General features: G+C 43.1%; 4 protein-coding genes across 7 annotated transcripts; 2 read left to right on the top strand and 2 right to left on the bottom strand.

Moving 5' to 3' along the window:
* The first annotated feature begins 131 nt into the window (after positions 1-131).
* On the top strand, positions 132-1259 carry LOC6497377. Its single transcript, XM_001962173.4, has one exon. The coding sequence runs from the start codon at positions 251-253 to the stop codon at positions 1052-1054; it is 804 nt and encodes a 267-aa protein (XP_001962209.1). The 5' UTR covers positions 132-250; the 3' UTR covers positions 1055-1259.
* LOC6498161 (serine/threonine-protein kinase TBK1) lies at positions 1246-3941 on the bottom strand. The gene is made up of 6 exons (XM_001962172.4): positions 3745-3941; positions 2652-3678; positions 2315-2594; positions 2175-2250; positions 1994-2118; positions 1246-1939 (listed from the first exon to the last, which is right to left on the bottom strand). The coding sequence occupies exons 1-6, from the start codon at positions 3826-3828 to the stop codon at positions 1369-1371; spliced, it is 2163 nt and encodes a 720-aa protein (XP_001962208.1). The 5' UTR covers positions 3829-3941; the 3' UTR covers positions 1246-1368.
* A 209-nt stretch (positions 3942-4150) lies between these two features.
* Positions 4151-20494, top strand: LOC6497378. 4 transcript variants are annotated; one of them, XM_014906188.3, is made up of 7 exons: positions 4152-4486; positions 4567-4794; positions 4978-5082; positions 15736-15944; positions 16006-17951; positions 18860-19550; positions 19606-20494. In XM_014906188.3, the coding sequence occupies exons 1-7, from the start codon at positions 4434-4436 to the stop codon at positions 20361-20363; spliced, it is 3990 nt and encodes a 1329-aa protein (XP_014761674.1). In that variant the 5' UTR covers positions 4152-4433; the 3' UTR covers positions 20364-20494. The 4 variants fall into 4 exon arrangements, with proteins under 4 accessions (XP_001962207.1, XP_014761674.1, XP_044572341.1 ...); XM_001962171.4 differs by having other exon boundaries at positions 4151-4486; positions 4567-5082; XM_044716406.1 differs by lacking the exons at positions 4152-4486; positions 4567-4794; positions 4978-5082 and adding exons at positions 12253-12482; positions 15477-15651.
* LOC6498160 (eEF1A lysine and N-terminal methyltransferase homolog) lies at positions 20269-23751 on the bottom strand. Its single transcript, XM_001962170.4, has 8 exons — positions 23562-23751; positions 23344-23466; positions 22835-23071; positions 22566-22773; positions 21891-22509; positions 21640-21832; positions 21443-21582; positions 20269-21382 (listed from the first exon to the last, which is right to left on the bottom strand). The coding sequence occupies exons 1-8, from the start codon at positions 23651-23653 to the stop codon at positions 20973-20975; spliced, it is 2022 nt and encodes a 673-aa protein (XP_001962206.1). The 5' UTR covers positions 23654-23751; the 3' UTR covers positions 20269-20972.
* Positions 23752-23769: the final 18 nt, after the last annotated feature.

Below are 23769 nucleotides of genomic sequence, written 5' to 3' on the forward strand. Positions count from 1 at the left end.
TAAAACTACATGTATTCTTTATCTTCTGAGTAACAATAATTCAATAACAATAAGACAGTTTCCTTAACTTTTTCAAAATATATTTTAAATTAAATCGAAATTAATGATATCGTTGCTGGTAGTCACAAAAAAAACCGTCTTCGTAAGTCATCTGGCAACTCTGTGGCTTGGGCGTGTTTCATTCCCATGACGAGAAGTGTTTAGTAAACAATTTCCTTTTTTTAATTTAATTGTATAATTTTAAACCGAAATGGGGGCGTCTAATCGCACCACACAAGTGGCCCTCGGCGTGTCCGCGTTCTCGTTTCTCCTTTTCGTCATAGCCTTCGCCACGCCCTATTGGCTGGTTACGGATGGGCGTCTCACGGAGCCCCGATTCACGAACTTGGGGCTCTGGGAGGTGTGCTTTAGCAACTTCCAGGACATCCACAGGTTCTACGACACCAGGTTCAATGGCTGCATGTGGGTCTTCGAAGAGGAGTACTACATCATAAGCGATTTCCTACTTCCTGGCTTCTACATCGCCGTCCAACTCTTCGCCACGCTCTGCTTTGTGATGTGTCTCCTCGCCCTGCCACTGACGCTGCTATTCCTGCGCACTTCCCGTGACGACGACCGTTATGTCGTCCTGCTCCTGTCTGTGGGCACGTGCCAGGTCTTTGGATCCATATTCGGCTTTATTGCCGTCGTCATCTTTGGGGCTAAGGGAGACTCCCGTGACTGGATGCCCGGATGGCAGAACAACGACATGGGCTGGTCCTTTGCCTTTGCCGTCGTTGGGTCAGTGCTTCTCCTGCCCGCAGGCATTCTGTACATGGTCCAGGCCCGGCGCGAGCGATACAAGCGCCTCAATGAGATCAGCAACCGGGAGATCAGCGAGTACGGAGACGACTACTACCAACATCAGGCACCACCAGCAGCAGCGGCAGTAGTCCCATCCGCTCCATCGCCCTCCACGTCCTACTTTGCCCCAGAGCCGAGTCGCCCAAGACGCCCTCAGCCGGGACGTGCTCCCAGCGCTCCTCCCCACGGAGGAATCCAAACAGATATCTAAATCTGACGAAGTAACGAACAACCGTCCATATCCGCAAACATTCGAATACTAGCATTTAACATTCCGTCCTGAAAGTGCACTTCTACATACATATATGTATTTTAAACTTACACGTAATCTCCATAAGCTAAATATTTTGTATCGTCTTTGTGTTTTTAGTCCAAAGCATGTTTTTTTAAATATATTAAACATTTTATACAGAAAACTGAGTATTTTTCGTATATATTTTAGAAAATGCTCATTATTTTAACTTTCTATTAAATATTTAGACTTAAAAATAGTAAAAGAGTAATCTATCCACCACTTTCCAATGGCTAGCTACTATCAAGGCCTCCGTTTCCGATTCCCAGTTTGCTAAGCAAACCGATCAGCTCGCTGTTGGTTCTCATGACAGCCATTACTTCCTGTTGCTGCTGCTGCATCACCCGCAGCCGATTCCTCTCCTCTATCTTGGCCAACTGGTTGTTGTTATTGATGGTCTTCGTATCCACGTCCAGCTTGAGTTCCGACTTAATGTGATACAGTTCATCGCGTATGCCGTTGAGCTTTCGCTCGCAATCCCTCACATCCTTCTCCAGGATTTGGGTCTTCAGATACACAGTCTGTGCCAGCTTGTACCAGTCTGCTAGGCACTCGGCTATTTGAGCCACCGCGGGATTAACATTATCCAGAAGCAATGCCTTGATACGCTTGCCATTGTGATCTACTTTGATCTTCTCCAGCGCATGGAACTGCTCGTCGTTGTAGGTGAGTGTGCGGGTGGCGCGATCGCGAAGCAGATGCTGCCAGGAGTCGCGCAGACGTTCTACAAGATACTTTGCTTGGGCACTGGCCCTCGTCCTGCAAGGACATTTTTTCCCATGCATGGAGGATGTCCATTGGTCGCTGGAAGTGTACGATTAATAATTAAGTTTCTATCAAAAAAAGAAATTTAGTTACTTGAGTTCATCGTCACTAACAAAATGCTTGTGTAACTGGGAGATCACATCGGCAGCTCCATCGAAATCGCCTTTGGCATTGTCCAAGGTATTCAGCAAGGCCTTTAGCTCTTGGTCGCCCTTTGTCTGGAAATTATTAGAGCTGTAAGGCAAGTCCTTAACTGAATGTATGAATAACTTACCACTCTGGCCATGCTCTGAACCACATCTGCATAGTCAATTACTGTGGAGAGCAGATTATCAAAGCCTTCAGTTTTTCTTAAAAGAATAAAATTAGATTATAAGGATTTATGTAGGTCATAATTGAAGATTATAAACATACTTTAGTAACAAAGTAATTGTGGTTATAAGCATCTCTATAAACTGCTCTACGCCCTTTTTGATCAAAATGTCCATGGAAGTAAATATATCCACCCGCCTCTTGCATTCGTGGCCCACACTGCAAGCTGCCTTGGCGAGACTGGCATCGTTCTCCACCGAAACATTGGGTGGAAAAATGGGGAATTTGGGCAGCTCCAGTTGCTGGGGCAACTGCACATTGTTGTCATCGTTACTGTAGAGGAATATGGGCTGCTCGGTGGTGGTAGCTGGGAATGCTTTAGCTGAAAGAAAGAGAACAATTAATAAATAATGAAAATCATCATTAGAATCGGGCATACCTATAGTCCTGGGCGTAACCTTCTTCTCCAAATGCTCGTTGTTGAAAAGCAATATCTGCTTTTCCAGTGGCACCTCCGTTTGCAGGAATATTCGCTCCCTGAAGTTGTCAATCTGCTCGTCTGGCTCGAGGAACACCTCCACGGAACTCGTCCGATTCATGTAGAACACGTGGATCACTCGCTTGCGAAGGATGAGAGTTACTTCTTGGAAGAATCGATCAAAGGACCAGGTTTTCTCCCTATTCTCCTCCAGAAGGCCAGCCAAAAGTGGAGTCACCAGAGTCTTCAGGCCCTGTGAGAGATGTGCGTGGGGTGGCAGAGTGGTGGACCATTCAATGGGTCCATTCTCCGACAATTGCGTTCCAGAAATGACTCCAGAAGCCTTCTTGGTTGTGATCTGGTGCATGGTTTCGCGGTTCTTTCTACCGCCAAAGGGTCTAAAGGGCAGGTTTCCGGTGGCCACATGGTACAGGGTCACGCCAATCGACCAGAGATCTACATTGGCTGTAAACGAACGCTGGATGGACTTCCTCAGCACAGCCCGCTCGTAGAGATCAGGATGCAAATACTCCTCAGTGCCGTAGAGCGAGGCAAAGGGCTGATTATCCTCCAGTTCACGGGCAGCCCCGAAATCTGTGAGCTTGTAGATGGTCTGTCCGTCTTCCGAGATGAACTTCATTATGTTTCCGGGCTTGAGATCCCGATGCACCAGCTTGTTGTCCCTCAAATGTTTCATTCCTGCACACAGGTGCTCCAAAACAAGCAGGAACTCGTGCTCCGGCAAACCATATGAGTTCTCTGGGTCATCGAGAATGTTGAAGAGACTGCCCCCGGTGCAGAGCTCCATGACAATCACCTTGCCACGTCCTTCCTGGTCCTCCTCGATGGCCAGAAGTTTCACAATGTTTTCGTGGTTTACCTTCTTCAAGGCCTCGAATTCTCGCATCTGGACATCTGCCGGCCGCATGTGACTATATGGGTTAAAGGTCTTGACGGCCACCGACTCGCCGGTTATCTTGTTAACCCCCTGAAGTGAAATTTGCAACCATAAGTGAGTCAGGTGAGAAAATTTTTGGGGAAAATGGTATCTCACCTGGAACACGGAGCCGGTGGCTCCTTTGCCGAGCACACTGGTGGTGCACCACACATAGCTGACCGAGCCACGCAGGAAAGACATTGTTTACTTTCTATATTTTGTTTATTTTGAGTTAATTTCCAGCGCCTGCATTGCAATCCAACACAAACAAAAACACTTTCAATGCAGGTACATATTAGAGATGGAAGTTTTGGATAAAACTATCGATAGAAGCAGGTGCAGTATGTTAAAACAAAAATAAGGTAAATTAGATAGTATTCTCAATAAATAACACTTAAACTAAACTAAATTTATCTCAATAAGTCTATTTAAATGCTTTTATGTTTCATTTATTTCCCTCAATCACTGTGACTTTGATCCCCCGATAGTTGCTACTTCGATAACCGCCTATCGCTGGTCTCCCATCGCCAGTTTTTTGTTGTTTTACGTGCGCGTTGACATTTTTGCAGCGCTTTTTAATTTATTATTATTTTTAAACTAGGAAATTATGGAGTAGGATACGTGTCTGGCTTCTGTCGTAGCCGGGAAATACGAAACAATTAAATTCGCGCCGACCCATGACCACGGCGTTCGTGGTACAACTCTCAACCGTGTGCGAAAACCCAAAAAAAAAATACAAAAACAAGCAGAGCGAGTCGCGAATAATTGCAACGCTTCGATTAAATAAAGTATAAGTAGCTAAAAAGATGCACCTCCGCCTGCATTTGGTGCGCTTCATGTACATAAATCTGCTGCTGAGGTAAGTGCATCGCGGAAGATCAATAAAGCCCAGGGTGGATTCTTGTAACATGCATTTTTTCCTCTGCCTGCATATTGCAGCTGCTGTTTCTGGCTCTACGACAATGTGGCGGCGGAAAAAGCGGGTCCAGACGCTAGCAGTGAGGATGCCAGGGCGCCTGTAACTGTTATACCAACACAGCAGCTGGAGGAACCAGCCAAGCCGGAGACCCTGCCGCCACCTCGACCGCCGCCCGATGACGAGGCTGGAGAACCTCCGACAATCGCTTTGGAGTTGGAACCTGGCAGTGGGCCAAGAACTGGGGACACGTCAGTGCCCGTGGAGGAGGAGGCGGAAGTGGCCGCGCATCGTGTAAATAGTAATAGTGAATATGTTGTTAGTGAATCTGACTTAGGCGCCAATGGAAGTGAGGCGCCGCTCGACGAGGCCACCGCTGCCTCCTCCACCGCCCAAGTGCCAAATAATCAATTGAATAACCATAATCCTAATAGTGTCGAGGAAGTGGATAGTGTTAGTGAATCGCAGCCACTAGAGAGCCCAAAGGAGAAGCAGCAGGAGCAGGACTCTCAGCCGCCTGAAGAAAAGGCTGACGAAAGGTGAGTCCTAACTTTTATTGATTTTCTTTAATTGTTCCTCTGTGTATAGTATGTGGTTTCCACTATTTTAATAAGCTAAGTGCACTTGACTTTGGTTGCCTATTGTACTGATAAGCTCCCTCCCTGACCCACTGACGTGGGTCTATGGGGAATGTGCTTGTTCCCCGCTGGCGTAATTGCGGCTATCAGTACGAAAGTATTTCCCCAATCGACGTGACATAGTCGATTGAACTCGAAAATGAATAAAACATAAGTTCTAAACAGAAAAAAATAAATCGAATTAAGTACAAAAAATAGTATAAGTAATAGTATTAATAGTAGTATTTAATATTAGTATTAAATGTTAGTTTTTAAGAGTTTATAAGAGAATAATAAACTAAGAAAAAAATTACATATTTAGAAGAAAAAAAATATTCATTCAAAAAAGAATCAGAATAACATTCCGAGTGGCCTTTAATTTACGCCTTAAACTCTTATCTGTGCTATAAGGGGTGGTCTAGGGGTTCTATTATAATCCTTATCTGGCTTTCGGGCCCTCATTTTTGTGGCTTGCTGGCACGTCTTGAGGTTGAAGGCACAACTCAAGTTCGTTCACTTGCAGTCTCAACCAGCCACCCATCGACATCTGGGCGAGATCACAGTCGCCTTTCAATCATCCATGTGCCGGCAAGGTCACCACACCACAATACTATTTGCTTCGCTTTTGTTTCCTATTAATAGCAACTGTCCAATATTATGATTATCGATGGACTGTCTGATACAAGACACCTCCGACTATCCGGCTACGTGGCGTGAGTTTCGTATTTGAATTCTCTCTGGCATTTATTTCCCTAGCACTTTTGTTTACTTTTATTTTTTGCACGCGACACCGTGAATCTCACAATTTTCCCACTGAGAACTGCACTTGCAATTACTGATAATTGCTCTCGCCCAGCAACCCGTGCCTTATGCACATAAATACTATATAGTATAGGTATACCTCCATCCCCATCCACAATCCCATTCGTATTTATATTTGTTTACGTTTCATTGATAGAGTCGCTTCCCAGCTATTCCATTTCGATTAACTGCACTTGTTGATTTCCTACGTAACTTGGGCTTATTTATAGCGCATTGTTGGCGCCTATCACGTACTAGATAGCTTATCTAAGTTAGCGGGTTGGATTTTTTATTTTTTTTTTAATTGCATTATGGGGAGAGGGCTGTGATTACTTGATCTTGACACTGAAAGGTGCTAAATGGGGTGGGGTAATGTCGGGGATATTGGTGAAATAATTAGGAATAGTTGGGATAAGTTATAGAATAGGAATTTAGATTAAGTTCCAACTTAGCAGTTATGGGGATAGGGCTGTGATTACTTGATCTTGACACCCAAAGGTGCTAAATGGAGTCGGGATATTATTAAAACAATTGAGAAAAGTTGGGATTAGTTATAGAATGGGAATACAGAATAAGTTAGCCGGCTGTATATTTTTTTAAATTGTATTAGAGTCAGGGAGATAGGACTTTCAATACAAGATATTGCAACTGAAAAGGTGTTATTTTGATGAAATAATTATGAATAGTTGGAGGTAGTTATAGAACAGATAGGAGGTAGTTAAGATTAGTTATAGAATAGGAATATAAAATAAGTTCCATGTTAGCAGGTTGTATATTTTTTAAATTGCATTATAGTTGTAGGTCTGGGGAATGGAATTACTTCATCTTGACACTGAAAGGTGTTAAATAAAAAGTGTTATTTTGGTGAAATAATTAAGAATAGTTGGGATTAGTTGTAGAGTAGATAGGAGTTGGTAAATAATAATTATAGTATAGGAATATAGAATAAGTTCCAATTGATCTTGACACTGAAAAGTGTTAAATAAAAGGTGTTATTTTGCTGAAATAATTAAGATTAGTTAGGATTAGTGACAGAAGTAGTAATACTTTCTAGTATTTATTAATACATGATTTATACACTTATTTTTATAAATTTAATGCCATTAAATTATAATATTACGCTTTAAAAAGCTTTACCAATTTAATTAATACAAAAGTCTAATAGAAAGCTTGAAATACCTTATAGATCTTATACAGCCCCTAAGGGCCATTAAATTTAAACGAACATTTGTTAAAAATATTATATTTAAAATAATAACTCATACGCGGGAGTTTTTTAGCCGGCAGCAAAACTATATATGAATTATATACGAAACTGTCTCTGTAGCTGGACAGGATCGCCCAATCGGCCAATAGCCAGGGACAGAGACAGAGCCAGAGTCAGAGCCATAGCCTGGCGATCACCCACGCGCTGTCTTGTCACAATGCCTTTTGCCGGTAATTTGCTTTACAGTTTTTCAATTTATTTTACCTCAATCCCCCCCTCGAGTATGGTGTGAGTAGTGTACTTTCTAAATGCCTCCTCCGTCAGTCAGTCTCTGGGCCTATCTATTTTGGTGGCCGGCCATTTCATTCATCCCAAAAAAAAATAGAAAAAAAATAAAGCAGGTGAGAGATGTAGATACGGTTTACGATTCCCAGGCACTGTGGGTGCCAGCCAATGTCATTAGGTTGTATTTTACAGGGAATTACGGATTAAATAGGAATATTTTTAGTACATTTTAATAAAAAAAATTAATACTAAAATGTAAAAGAAAAGCCTTTAAAGCTTGAAATATATTTCATAAAGAGGTATGCTCTTTTAAGACTTCTATCACCTCTCTAGTCCATCATACCCTCTTCTCTGGCTCCAGTAATCGGTAGCAGTGGCAATTTTTTATTACCAGATCCTTTAAAGGCCTCGCTGAGCATATTTCCATATCGCTGGAGTCTCAGAGCTCTACTTTATCGAGGGTGGCAAGAGAGTGTTAAATGAGTTCGAATCAGAGCGCCCCGACTTCGATTTGATGTCATGTTTGTGTCTGGCCTGGCCCGTAAATGGCTTTATCAGTATGGGATGAATGTACTTTCATTTTTTTTTAAGCATTTTCCTCCAAAACAGCGCCTCCTCTCGACAGCCATGGCGGCGGCGGCGGCGGCAGCACATGGCATATGGCATAAATAAATGTATCCCCAGTCATGGATAGCAACGGGTAGCACGCAGTCAACAGAATCAAAATCCACTTGGCCTTCCAGACATTTCAAAACATATATACACATGTATATGTATACATTGTGGTAACTGGCAGGTGATCGGCTGTGCGAATCTTTCGCTAGTTGGGGGCATTACTTTCACTTTCAATGCAAAAAGGACTCTCCATCGAGACTTTACAATCTGGGCTTTCAAATGCATCATGATCTTGTTTAGCGTAATCAAACTTGGAGAAAAACCATTATCATGTGTGGACAATAAAGCCAACATGCAGAGAAAGAAATAATATTTCAAGGTATTAGGCTTAAGTTGGGAAAAAATAATAAAGTCTATAGAGCCTGCTTAAGTATGCTACAATATATGGTATGGTATGGTATATAGTACCCACTTTTATACCCCTAGTTTTCACAGTCTCTCACTTTTATAGTTTAAAATATTAGGTGTTTAAGTTGGAAATAATAATAAGCTCTTTCTAAGAAGCCTTCTAAAGAGTATAGGAGGTTATATAGTATATAGTTAAGGTATATAGTATAGCTAAATATGGTATATAGTACACATTTTCATACCACTAACTTTCACTTCATAAGGTATACCTATATTCTTGATCAGTAGATCACCTTCTTTTCCAGTTATTAGCTTGTCCGTTTGTCCGTCTGTCCGCGAATCTGTTTCTAACTCGAACTAGTCTCTCAGTTTTGAAGATATCAATTCCAAACTTTGTAGACAGCCTTCTCTCCATCGGACACAGTATGTAAGTGGGAATAACTAAGATCGGTAGATTATATCCTATAGCTACCATACTATGGATCCAGAAATGTCATAACTCTAAAGTTTTGGAAGATAGAAGCTTGAAACTTGTTGTATATTCAAATTTTAAGAATTTACTATAAACTCCTATAGGTTATAGCCAACTGTCCTCCCTATTTCTTCCAGTGCATCCTTTCTTAACCATCAAATTCACAGATTGTTGATGCAAATGTCTCGGAACTCACCTCCAGAGGATTATTTATGCACTCGAAACGATCTGCTGTCAATGATCGCTCAACGATCCTCATCGACCATCATCCCACGAAACATAAAATTTGATCTTATCGGAGGCCTAGCCCCCAATCCTACCCAACCCAACTGCCAACCAGACTCCACTCAATGTCCGAATACTTAATTGATTGTGAGCGTGCGCCCATTGACTTTCGTCAATCAATTTCGATAGGAGATCGCGTTTAGCTGATCGCCTGACGATCGCCGATTACTGATCCCGTCCTCCCGTAACAAAAAACTGCATTGATTAAGCCAATGTCGGGATACGCCTTCACCTGTTTCTTGTTTTTTGTTTTTTTTTTTTTTTAATATGATTGTTGGCATTCCTCTTGCATTTTTCGCTCGTAGGCGCCTCTCTAATGAAAATCATAAAAATAAAAAAAAAATAAAGAAAAACCTCTCCCGATTGAGAGGCCTCCGATTGGGGGGGAAAAAAAAAGCCGGTTCCCATAGTTGGGCCGGCATTTTTCCTCTCAAGTCTTGTTGCTCTCTTGCATTTGTTATTTGTAACTGATTATCTGGCGAAAATGGCAGGGAAATATGGTAAGAGCAGGCAAGACCCAGACACAGACGTAGACGTGTAGACGTTTTGGCAGCGTGCGGAGTGAAAAATGTTTAAGACGCGTAGGTGTCCAACCTGGGCAGGGGAGGATAGTGGGTTATAGAGGGGGCTTTGGACCAGAGTAGCAGCTGCTGGTGGTGCTGCTGTGGCGACTTTGAGTTATTAGACGCTTTTTGTTGTTAAACAAATTAATATGAAATTCTTCGGTGAAAACTGAACAAACAGTTGGTTTTTTTTTTTGGGAGGGAAGGGAGAGCTTTTGTTAAAGGGTTTATGGAGTTATAAAGTTGCCACAACTCGGGGGGACATATAACTCAGTATTATATAATTTTCCAAAGCTACCAGGAAAGTGACGGAAAAATATTGGATCTGGTAACTATTTATTAGACATTTTATTATTGGAAAAAATATAAAAATTTATGAGTGATTGACATTTATTGTTTTTCTCTATTTTCTAATATAAATATTAAATAAAAAAGTAAACAATTAAATAAAGATTTATCGGCAAACTTCAATAGCTTTGTTTTGACTTCAACTCTGAACTGAAATCCACCCAGTAGAGTCTCAAAAAAAAGTCTATATTACCAGCTGCAGTTGCAACTTTCTTTCGCGGCCTTCTCCGAACTATCAACCACCACCCACCTAACCACCCAACCACCTTAACCACCCACTCACCCAACTGAAGGCTCTGCCAATACTTCAAGCACTTAACAGCTCGTGTGTGTGCCTTGTGTTATTTTATTATGTTTTTTTTGTTTTTATTTTTTATGTGTTTTTTGTCTGTCTGTCTGTCTGTTTGGCTGCCGGGGGGATCACATTGTGTAAGCGCCTTTGGGTTCGAAAACACTTTCGCATTACAAGTGTTTATCTTTCAATGGCGTTTGCTGCACAGCAAGTGCAACTGCAATTGCAACTGCAACTGCAACAGAGATACATAGGAGACTGCAAATGGGAATCTCGGCAACATCGTTCAATTCAATTGACACTTTTGGCCCGCTGTAACCTTTTTGTTGCACAAAAGGAGTCAAAACAATTTGCTAAACACACACGCATCAAAGACAATTGGCGGCACTGTTTGGCTTACAATCTCTCCTTAAACCTCACTCCCTCTTTACTGTAAGCCTGGCCTGAAAGGCAAATTGGTAAATTTAATTTTTATAGACCTTATTTGTTTGGCGAGGCAGGCAGGCTTACTGCCCACGTTGCAGATTTACGATTAACAATTTCACTTTCCGTTGCACTTGCAATTACGCTTATATTTATTGGCTGGATGGTGATGGTACCTGGATGCCTTTATTGTTTTTTTTTTCTATCTCTCAACTCCAAGAGTCTCCAAGCATCGATCTCTATCGCTGCTAGTCCATAAACCATACATATCGCCCCGAACATGGACACGTACACGGGCACAATAATAACAAATTTTATATTCAAATGCCCATAGTTATGTTTGCATTGGAATATTTCCTATTTAGGTGCATTTTTTGTGGCTGTTTTTTTTTTTTTTTTGGGCTAGGCCCACGCGGCATGCTAATGGTCCTGGCTGGCTAACAGATTTAGACATAAACCTGTCACAAGACTGAGACTGAGACTGAGGCTGTGACTGAGACTGAGACTGAGGCCAAACCCCCAGACTGGCATCCTGGCTGGAGTTCCATTGTGGGGGCTAAAGCCGTTTCCGACACCTTTTGCCACCCAACTGCAGCTGTGCCCCCGGGGCCGGGAACACACTGCAATTCATTCAGTCCCCGGCCACAGCCCACAAAACTATGCCCAGGCTGGAGAGAGTCCAAACTGGTGGGTGGAAAAGCCTTCTGGGAACTCTGGATATAAAATTCAAATGACTTTTCAATAAATCGGACTTACGCTTCAACTCAACTATCCTTGTAATTTTTTATATCTATTTTTTAATATTTAAATTGCTTGTTATTTCAGCAGAAATATGGCCATAAAATAAGTTTTTATTAGGATGCTCAGGGCTTACAGGGCGTATACGTAATTTCTTACCAAAGTCAAGTTATAAAATGCTTAATCTTAGGAAATAACAAATAGTTATTGTTCAAGTTAGTGATTTTTATTTCAGGTAAAAATATTTAATTTACAAATACTTTCAAATTGGAAAGCTCTGGAGGGGAATCTGTTGCTCCAGTTGCACTTGAGCCTATTTGAAGTATTGCTGGTACTGCTTTCTGGTCATTAATTTGGCTTTATTAAAAGGTAAACCATTTTCACACACAGCCATAACCCAAAGACACAGACAAGTGCGACAAGTTTGCCGGCAAAATGCATCGACTTGCAGCTCAGTTGCAAGTGCACACGTCGATGTCTCGATGAGTGCTGAGGTAATGCTCTCTAGACTCCGATCGTCCGACTCTTGACTCTCCAATAGCTTTTCGCTCTCGGGCCAGCATCTCAAGAGCACCAGAGATATGTCGGCCGAATAGGTGTATATCTGCACACTGGGACCACAATTACCTAGAGCCGAGACTCCGTGATACGTTCAGTTCTCATTTTGATTTCCAGTGGTGCGATCGTGCGCTTCGCTACCTCGCCGGTGGTGCCACCTCCCCACATCCTCATCCTTGCATGCTGGATGTGTGAGATCGCGAAAGGATACGAGCACCTCGATACGATTATCCTTCGAGTTAGAGTCCTTGAACTCAATCGCGTGTGTGTGTCTTATTGTGCCTGCAGTGCACTTGTCACAAAACACTTGATTTAATTCCAAAAATTGTAGGCCTTTAGTCCCTTATCCTCTTAGTCCTTTTAAAGGATTAAAACAAACAACAAATGTGACCGCGTAATAGACTCTCCTGAAAGCTTAAATATTAAAAATGAATAACAACTCAAGCACTTGCAATTATTTCCGCCACAACACCTTCTGTTTGCCAAGTGGAAATATTGATTGTGGCCTCACTCCACTCCTCCGTATTTGATCTTCCCAACCGGATGGCCATTAAGCAAAAATTGCCACCAAATGTTTATAATTTAGTTTGTTCATCGATCGGATAAGTGAGCTAGATTTGTACTCCCACCGTCGTAGTCCGGTCTGTGCAAATTTTCGATTATTTCTGTAAACAGAAATCGTACCATTTGCGAGGAACAAACACTATAATGGTGGAAACTAAAATAGTAATTATTGTCACAACGCCCAAATAAATCATAATTATTCTTCATGATTTTTTGATATTTTTTGTCTTAAGCTTTAAACTAATTTGCCTTTCTGGGTTAACTTGAAAATTAGTTCACGGACTCGTGCCATTAACTAATTAATATAATAGATGGCTCTCAGTCTGTTTTGGCTTTTAAAATGTCTCTTAAAAGCTACCTAATTAATCACTTTTAAAGCTCTAATATTTGTTTATTATATTTAAATAAAATCTTTAGTTTTTCTGGCCCCAAAAAAAAAAAAAAAAAGTATCATTTTCACTTTTCTCATGCAGAGCAGATGCAATTTTCACATCGTTGCTGGAATATGTTGCATTTTAAGTATTAATTTATTCAAAATGCAGACGAAAAGAAAAGCCAGAAATTCCTGACAAACTTGTAGGCAAAGTCGTCAAGTCGTCAAGAAAAAAAGGCGAAAAATATTCAACTGCCGGAACGACCAGGTTAACCCAAAATGCCTTACATGGCCTGACTTACTGCCCAGGCAGACAGTTTGAATACTTTACGTTGTTCACTCGATGCTGTTTGGCTGTCAACTCATAAATATATAAATATATATATTCATATTCCTATAGATATATGTACAAGATGTGTGCCATTGAAGTGCCAGCCAGGTGGAGGAGTTTTCCAGCCAGGAGTTGCAAAGATTGTGGGCGTTGTTGACAAGATTTTTCCACCAGTTGGTGGTTTAATAATTACTGGAGAATATCTTAGTCAAATAGCTGATATGGTGGATTGTAGGGTAACACCCATTTGTTACACTTTTCACTCCAGTTTTTGGGGAAAGAGGAACTAACCGGTGTCACTAACAGTTGCAAATTTTGGTTAATTAGCTTAGGACCCTTAAACGAAATGCATAAAACCTTAAAGTTAAAAAAAAAGGTAAAGTGTAGCGAAGTAACTGGGGAGTGCTAAGGAGATAGACAACCTCTGGTTTATTATGTAATAAAAAATGCATACAAATGTGCGCTAATTGTTGCATGTCGGCCCGGTCCTCGAGAGCATTTTTTCTCACTTTGGGTTTCGTGATGTTTCGAGAGATCTGTGGTGGGCCAAGACCACTTCAAACTTGACTTTTTTTTTTGGTCCAAATGTCATCTCAAGTTTCCGGTTTTCAGGGTTCAAGATGGTACGGAAAATATATATAACCGACAGGTGTCTATTTCTGTTTAAAAACCCCTGAAAATATTGGGTAAACTTTGCCAAATAAAACACTATAGTTTCCACAAAGTGTATTTACTTTTTTTTTCTTATAAAAGTTACTCATACGCCCTGTTTTCTACTCTTAAGAGCTTGAAGTTCTTAAAAGGCCTTTAAAAAATTGGGTAAAGTCTAAAAAATAGAATAGAGAGTTAGAACAGACTCTGCAAATATTAATTGAATTATTGTTTAATTTTAAACAATATTTTATTCCTATGACGGAAGTGGGGAAAACCGAAAGAAATGGGCTAGAGACAGGCTTTTAATCGCCTGATCATCTGATTTTTGCATTGTCTTGGGAATAAAGAAGCAGGAAATTCTGATATTTTATAGGCAACAATATAGCTGCAGCCATGACATAATATATATGATCGTAAAATGGATATATATACCCACATACCACATATACCCATAAGAAAACGCATTTAAAATAATTCTCCGACTCGGGTCTCCGTGAAAAACGCAATTAATTGAGAGAATTGTTGGTCAGTGACTAAAATGATATATTTTGGCAATGTGTTGCACTTCTCTCAACTTGACATAATTTTATCAACATCCACAATTTATTTTTAAACTGTCAACGCCCCCCAATTCTGAAACAGTTCAGTATTTTTGACATAATTATAGTACGATTTCCACGCACCTTTCACACTTGACACATTTCCTTGAAAGGCTGTATGCAAAATAATATAATAATATATTTAAAAATAATATAAACTATATGCACTTTAGTCTGCTTAATTAGTTTGATGACTTTTGCATTTGGCTTGTCAGAAATCCTCTGACACTGGCATCTTTCGATCCATTTTCAAACCAAAAGCATAAGAATACAAATATTTTGCCAAAAATGACAAAGTTGAGAAATTAGTTTTCTATTTATAATTGAATTTTTAAGGGGGAGATTCATTTCAAAACACTTGAAACTATGGATTTCCCAGTGATTCAAATTGAGATGAAAAATAATTCTTATCAGGAAAGTTTTTTATTTTTTTACAAAAAAAGTGGATTTTCAAGTTCTCTCAGTCTCAGTGACGTCTGGACTTATTTTTTTTACTCCCCAGCTGTGGTAGTACTAAGTACGCTCCCAAAAAAAAAAAAACTTAAAAAACAAAACATTCTCATTGTATTGGAGTATTTGTTTCCATATTTACTTTGTCAGTTTGCAGTCAGTTCGGTAGTATGACTTGCTCTAGATATCAGCTGGAAAAGATTCCAACGTGGCTTCGGCTTGGGAGCCAGATAATCGTATTTTTGTCATTGCGGATATGAGCGAATGGATTGATATTAAATCTATAGCACGGTCACAGCTGTTTGTTGTTTGATTTACCAATAATTGAATAAATTATCACCCGAAATTAGAGAACCCCCTTCTACCCAAAACAGAGTTGATTGTAAGAAAAATGCTGCTACAATTCGTTGTGAAGTTCATTTGTTGTGAGTTGAAAAAGCTAAAGACAAACCTGACCATGTTTCTAATATTCTTCTGGATTATATGGTTTTCTCAAATCATAGCCATATCAACGGTCTTTATGAGGTAGTCCTACTGATACTTATTGTATTTTACAATTTATATAATTTGTTTAAAGTATTGTTTATTAATTTTAAAATTTGTTTGTAGTTTTCCAGAAATAATTACGGAGCTGCCGACTGTCACTGTGACAGAGCTGCCGCTGGATCATCTAAAGAACCGTCTGGAATCGGTCATCCTGGATGATGTCCAGGTGCCAGCCAGCAACAAGAGCGAAGAGGAGACGCCACAGCAGCAACTGCCACAGGATAACCAGCCTCAGCAGTTGAACGAAGCTGTCAAGGAAGTGCCTCAAAAGGGTGAGCTTTATTTTCTTCTTATTTTTAATTTATTTCTAGTAATATCTCTCCCATTTTTTAGATGAACAAGTGCCGAAAATAAACGATCCTGGAGGAGGCATTGAACTAGAAGCTACCGACACTATGCCCAGTATAGAGGGCAGTGGAACCAGCGAGGAACAGGCTGCTGGATCGCCTGGAACCCCGCCAGCATCATCAAACGCCACAGAGTCCACGATCAACCTGACGAATGGCAACGAGGAAGTGCCCATGCCCGTGTTCTCTGAGTGGGCGCAGAAGCAGATCGAGGCGGAGGCCAGCCGGGAGCAGGCCATGGAGCTGGAGCAGCAGGTGGTGAACAAGTCTGCCCAGCGGAAGAACAACACCGGATCGGCGAAGAACAAACTGCCCACCTTGAAGTTGCGCTCCAAGAACTATGCATCGCCCGACTGCGGAGCCAAGATCATTGCCCACAACACCGAGTCCAGTCACACCAGCTCGGTGCTGACCCAGTCCAGGGATGAGTACATGCTGAGCACGTGCGGCGACCGGATCTGGCTGGTGGTGGAGCTGTGCGAGGCCATCCAGGCCCAAAAGGTGGACGTGGCTAATTTCGAGCTCTTCAGCTCGTCGCCCAAGAACTTCTCGGTTTACGTTTCCAAGAGATACCCCACACGGGAGTGGAGCAATGTGGGTCGCTTCGAGGCAGAGGACAAGCGTAACATCCAGACGTTTGAACTCCATCCGCACCTGTTTGGGAAGTTCGTGCGTCTGGACATCACTTCGCACTACGCCTCGGAGCACTTCTGTCCGTTGTCGCTCTTCCGTGTCTTTGGAACCTCCGAGTACGAGGCCTTCGAGACGGAGATCCGACCCAGCGATGAGCTGGACGACTTCTATGATGACTTTGGAATGCAGGACCAAGCGGTGGGCAGTGGTGGCAACATCTTCCAGAGTGCCTCTGATGCCGTCATCCAAATGGTGAAGAAGGCAGCCGAAGTCCTGGCCAAGCCCACCAAGGCCCTCAAGTGGTCCGCCGAGTCGCTGCTCTGCCGGACACCCATTTTCGGGGCCTATACCTGCTCCAATTGCAACAGCACCCTGGTGGAGAAGATCAACAGTCTCATCTCGTGCCAGTTCCAGCACCTGCAGGTGCTCCTCAGCCTCAGTCGCCTGAAGTACGATCTGGTCCATAGTCGTGTCTGCCAAGAGGACTTTGGCATCAGTCTTATCGCCTCCTATGGCTCCGGTTCCCAAACCAGCAAAATGAGCAAACAGCAGAGCTACTTTCTCAGCCTTCTGCCGGCGGAGCACATCGGGGCGATGTGCAAACTGTTGGAGGCGGAGCAGAATGTGACGGAGATGCCGTCGGTGAAGCATCATGTGAGCGAGCCGCAGCAAGATCAGGACAATGCCACGGCCAAGGGTGTGCGGGAAGATTGCCCTGCGAAGGAAGTCCCGGCCAAGGAGCCAGCCACACAGCCCAGTCTGGAGGTGCTGGTGCCCGAGACCAGTCAGGAGGTGCCGTCCACGCAGCACCAATCGACGACCTCGGGGGAAACCGCCTCCACGACTAACTCCACTCCTCCTGGCGACGTCAATATCTTCAATGTACCGCCCCATGTCGAGGAAGTGGTGGTGAAGGAACCACTGCCACTGCCCTCGGAGCCAAGTATTGTCAGCACGTTGGAGCCCAGCGATGTGGAGAGCTCCACCAATGCACCAGCCACTGCTCAGACCTCCAGCGAGGCGCCCGGAACCGGAGACACTCCCGCCGAGGAAGGCGGTCCGGCCAACTGGGAGAACATGGAGCTGCTGGGCACCACGGTGGCCTCGATAACCGCCGGCGGTGGAGCAGCTGCCGCTGCAGCTGCTGTCGTGAATGGGAACGGTAATCTTGGAGCTGCATCTGCTGGTACTCCAACTGGATCACCACCAGCTGCTGGTACCGGGGTGAATCTCCAGCAGAAACTGACGAATGGCGCCCAGTCGGAGAGTGTCTTTATCCGGCTCTCCAACCGCATCAAGGTAAGTTCTGGAAAGTTACTACCTGGCTCCCACTTCCTCAGTCATTCATGTGCGTCATCAGTTGGCGTTCCGAAAATAAACAAACAAATAACCAAACTAGCAACCAGGCTGGTTGGCAACCACCCACGCAGAACCCAGACACAGACGTGGAGGGCAGGAGGAGTAGTCCTAGCAATGGCCGGAAGGCAGAGGCAAAATTATACCCTGGCTAGGAGCCATGTAATTATGGCTATAATCAGTTCATATCGTATTACTTCATCAAAAGGAAAGCAGGGAATTAAATCAGGTTACTTGTGAGGGTAGTCTCTTAGAGAAATAGTAAGATTATTTCATATCTTATATTATAAGTTATATATAATATGTATAGCTCCCAGTCTCTAAGACTCCTATAGTTTCAATCCAAACTAGTCTCTTGCCAGAATACCTACTTAGTTATATTTGAGAGTATTCCCCATTCGATTAGTTCCATCCATCTCCCAGAGACTTGTTTATAGTCCACTTGCGTGCTGGCTACCCATTACAAATGGCAGTCACTTCCCGTTTTGGACTCCACCCAAGGGCGGCTCTTCATCCTTGTAACAATTCTGGCATCCAGTTAGCTACCTTGCCAACCAACGTCATCGATATAGAAGCATATAAGTACATATATATAGGAATCCCCCAAACTTAACCCATCTAGGAACTACATTTAGAGAAATAATAAATTTTAATCCAAAAATCGAAATCAATAGCTTGTCAAAAAGATGAAATATTTTTAGTACAAAGTATGCTTAAAAAGCTTAAATATTTTTTTTTATTATATACATTATAAATATTCATTTAAGAGATATTTTTTACCATGTAGCACCCTCTATATTTACTAACCATGGACTTCATGTCCATGCCTTTCGTTATTCTGTCTTCCACAGGCACTGGAACGGAACATGTCGCTGTCGGGTCAGTACCTGGAGGAGCTGTCACGGCGCTACAAGAAGCAGGTGGAGGAACTCCAGCAGACACTGACCCAGCAAACGCTGACGGTCCGCCAGCTGGAGGATCAGAGCCGGCGGTATGTGGAGCAGGAGCAGCTCTACCAGCAACAGAGCGCCGAGCTGGCCGGCGAGGTGAGAGCTCTGACCTACCAGGTGCAGGCCTGCATCATGGTTATCATCATTGTCGGCACCTGCATCTTCCTGATGTTCGTCCTGGGCACCGTCTACTATCGAAAGCTGCGCCGCCAGCAGCAGCAGCTGAAGAAGGACCAGCCACCAGTGGCCATAGCCAAGCCGAAACTAGATCGTCGCAAGTCCTACGAGCAGATGCTGAATCCATCGACGCCCAAGCAGCGGCGTCCTAGCGAAGAGGCCATGATGATTCTCAAGGAGTGTGGGGACAACGTCTCGCAGGAACAGAATTCCTCGAGCCGGCAACGGAAGATTTCTGTGTGTTACGGGAGCAACAACAACATAGCCACCAATATGATTGGAGCCACCACGAATGGTGGTCCAAGCGTGCGAAGCTCCGTGCACAAGCGAAAGGGAGCCAAGCACTCATGGCACAACAGTCTGGACACCACAGAGACGTCGTGCGGCGAGCAGACAGACAAGTTCTTCGATGTGGGTGAGTGTCGTAGAAGAATCCTTATGTGCTCCTTTAAAGCCTAATCTCTTTCCAGACACTCTCAAGAGCCTTAAACAAATTCCTGGAAAGGTCCCCAAGAAGAAGTCTCAGCCGCAGATGGGACTGAAGAGGCAGGAGTCCGCTCCGGCCACCTTCTCGCAGGACCAGACATTTGAAGATCCGGCCACGCAAAGTGACTTTGACGAAAGCCTTATGCTGGACGATGACGACCTGGCCAACTTCATACCCAACAGCGATCTGGCCTATAACGAGTTCATGCCCGAGGGTCCTTCGGGCTATCAGATACTGGACACGGTGGACGGGAAGACGGGCAGCGAGAAGTCAAAGTCCAAGTCGCGCCGCCTTTCGTCACCAGCCTTTTTCAAGTCGCCCTTCAGCCGGAGCAAGAACAAGGGCTACGGATTCAATGGCATCAAGAACAGTCATTCGGTGCACGAGCCCACATCCTGGGAGTGGTATCGTTTGAAACGGGGCGAGAAGCAGCAGCAGATCCAGAAGGACAAGCTGGCCAGCAAGAGCCTGCCCAATGCCAGTCTGGACAGCTCCTCGCTGTCGGAGGTGAACTTCCCGCTCAAGTCGACGAATGAGGCCACCCAGAACTCGTTTCGGATACTCGGCGAGGCGATTCTGTCGTCGGGCGAGGGACGCATTACACCGAATGGTAACGGCAACGGTATAGGCCTGGCCAGCAGCAGCAGCGGAAGTGGCAGTGGAGGAAGCACTACATCGTCCACAACGAAAAAAAAACAGCGCGCCTTCAATAATCTACTTCGGAAGGCCTTTGACTTTTAGTTAGTTAGATATCACCCAGTGTTTCGAGTTGATAGCAGTTTTATACCAACGCATATTGTAATTATTTGTATCGATTCTGGATGACCCCCGTATTTGGGTCTTAAGATTGATAAATTGTTTGTACAAATCAATTGTTATGTCATGTAGATTCGAACAAGTGTCCTCTATACGAAGGGCCAAGAGATACGAAATGAAGAATGATGAAGAATGTGAGAGTTCCTTTTTGAGTTGCAGTGAAATGCAAATGACTGTTAAGCGAAAAACAAATTTAAGTAGAGTACTTATTTTATAATTTTAGTGCGCTTGCTTCAGTAGTTTTTAAACACGGCCAGCTTAGGTTAATTATTATTTAAATCTAACTATATTCCAAGCCACGTTATTCTTGCTATTCGTGAACCGTGAACCATGAACCCAAATCCAACGATTATGTACTTTAAGCGAACCGTTTTGCAAATCTTTGCCACACATTTAGTTTGTTATTCGTAGCAATTCTACATGCAATTAGTTAATAGTATAGACTTTATTTATATAAATATATAAAATTAAATACAATTAACATTTATTTAAAAAACCTAATTGTATTTTGCTAAAAGATTTTCAATATAAAGATTATATTTTCAACTCGCTGAGAAAGTCTGCCACTTCCAGAGCGTCGTCCAGGGCAAGCTTCTGCTCCTTGACGGCACTGTTCAGGCCGCGACCGGCGGTGCCAAACTGTTTCTTCCACTGCTCGACGGTTTTGTACTTTTCATCGTTGGCGCAATAAACAACCTCGTTGATGTCCTCATCCAACTTGTAGCTGCAAACAGCCGGAAACACTTTCTGCAATCCCTCCATGGCACTGCTCCGTAGGCTCTCATCTCGGCAGACAAGGTTCAGCATAAACAGACCCTTGGGTCCGATGATCTCCTTGATGTGCTCTAGAATATCATTGGCTAGGAAACTCTGGGGCGGGCAGCTCATGCCCAGGCTGAGATCTTTGCTGTCCACATCGAACAAAACGGCATCAAAGTGTATATCTTTGGGGGAAAGATACATCATTAATCATACATATAAAGTTTGAGAGTCTGAAGACTCACCTTCATTCCGACATCGCTCCACAAAGGCCAGACCATCATCGATGACCACATGGAAGCGCTTGTCCTGCTTAAGTTCGAAGTATTGTTCAGCCACCTCCAACATAATAGGATCTATTTCCACAGCCGTAATTCTGGCATGCCTACAATCGAGATACATTCAGTAAAATAGACAAAAAATTAAAATATAGCTAACGTACGGCAGAGCGGCATGAAGAAAACTGCACAGGCCACCCCCTCCTAGGCCAACAACTAGCACATCCTTCTCCACATCCTTTCGGGGATTCTGCAAAGTGGTGGCCAGCTGAACGCCCACAGACATGTACAAGTGATGCTGACAGGCCAAGTAACCAAAATCGATCTTCTTCCGCTCCTTCTTGCCTTTGATTTTAACTGAAATAGGAAAGTTACTATTTATATTTTAATTATTTTTTAATACTTAAACCCTTACTTGTTTTAACCAACGCCTCTGATTGCACTACAAACTGATTACTGAGGAAAATGAGACGCCGCAGGGTCTTTCCACTAGCCTCCACTTCCTCGATTCGAAAATCGCCAGATATTTTCGAGAAACCACAAATCAGTGTCTCTCGCTTGCCCACATCGGAGCCCAGGGAAAGATAGGGTATCTGATCGGTGAGTCCCGAGGGGGACAGGTTCTTAATGCTGTCGGCCAGCTCCAGCTTCACCTCCTCCAAGGTGCTGTAGACCTGATCCCTATGCAGAGTAACCACAGCTAGGCGCTGAAAATTGGCGGATTCCTGCAACTTCTTTCGTCCCGCCGGCGTTCCAAAGAGCCACTCGATCTCCCTTCCCTGCGGCACAATGAACGCAGCATATTTTCCCAGACCTCGTGCCGGCGGCTGGTCCAGAATATGAATGGTATAGCGGGGATTGGTTTCGGATGGTCGGTGCAGGTCCATGGTCACCTCGTTGTGCCCAGCAATGTTCGACCTGGTCAGTCCGTTGCACACCAGAGCCGCCTTTTGGACGGACGACACGGCATTCATCAGGTCCGATGTGAGAGAAAATCGCTGCATCTTGTCGTTGCCCAAACCGAACTCGAGAATCTGAAAGAGTCTGATACGTTAGATCTACTATTGGGTAGAGTTTTATGAAAACCTACAGGCATGGGAAGACTCTTGAACTTGGTGGCTATGACCACAAACACAGGTAATGTCAGGGCATCGTCCGAGTTCTTCTCCTTATTAGCCTGCTCCACTCCCAGGCAGTGGACGATCCGCAACATGCAATTATTTCGAGGTAGAAAGTCCAGCAGGAAGTTGAGGATGTGCTCCTGCAGCAGGGAGATGCACACATAGCGACCGCCATTCCTAAAACAAATAAAATATTGTTAAAATTATTTAAAATAAATTTAAAAATATAATAAAATACCGCATGGTTCGAAGTATTTCCTTAAAATAATTCTCCACAACCAGTCTTGTCTCCTTGGCGTCGTCCACGAACAGGGCATCCAAGGTACCTTTGTCCAAAGCTACTGAGAAACTCTCATCCTTGAAAGTCATGGCAGTGGCATCCATTTGAAGAAACTTCATGTCTGGCCGAGATTTGGCATTAACTTCCAACATTTTTTTTACAGCAACAGGTGAGATATCAATGTTGGTAATGTCTCTGAAAAAATATAAAATATTAATTATTTAATAATTAATTATTTATTTTTTAATTTAATTTTTTTTGGACCCCAGGGTCGAAGACCTTCTTGCCCCTAAGGAGTTCAGTTTTTTCTTCAATTCAGTTTAGTATTTTTTCGCGAGTACCCGTGCGCTTGAGCGGCTATTTCTTAAGTGTCCAGAAAAAGTACCCCCTTCTTTGATTTTATGGACACCCAAAGCACCTCACTCCAACTTACAGGATACAAACTAATTGAGAACTTTTTCGCGTACCTAAATCCCGAGTCGTACATGTCCATGCTCAGTTTTGAGTTTCCACATCCCAGCATCAGAATCTTGTCAGCCGGCTTAATGTATTTGTGTATCTGATCACAAAGCTCCAGATATTCGCCATACCTATAATTAATTAGGAAATTAAATAGTTTTTGGTTTAAAAACACATGTTGCTCCACAATGTTTCCAGGTGTCTGAAGTTATTGTTTAATACTTGCCATTCAAAGGCCTTTTCGCCGCGTTTCTTGAAGAACTCGTTCCAGTAGTCTGTCTGTGCGAATTCTTCGCGGGTTTTGGGAAGTAAATTCATTGTTTTTATAACAATAAACAAGGTGCAAATAATAAACAACAAAGCGGCAAAATGTGTTCAGAGCATTGCCATTCCAACTGATTCTAAACGCTAGTGTGACCAGTATCAAAAGTAAA

The sequence above is a fragment of the Drosophila ananassae genome, chromosome 3R (genome assembly GCF_017639315.1).
Source record: "Drosophila ananassae strain 14024-0371.13 chromosome 3R, ASM1763931v2, whole genome shotgun sequence".
NCBI lineage: Eukaryota > Metazoa > Arthropoda > Insecta > Diptera > Drosophilidae > Drosophila > Drosophila ananassae.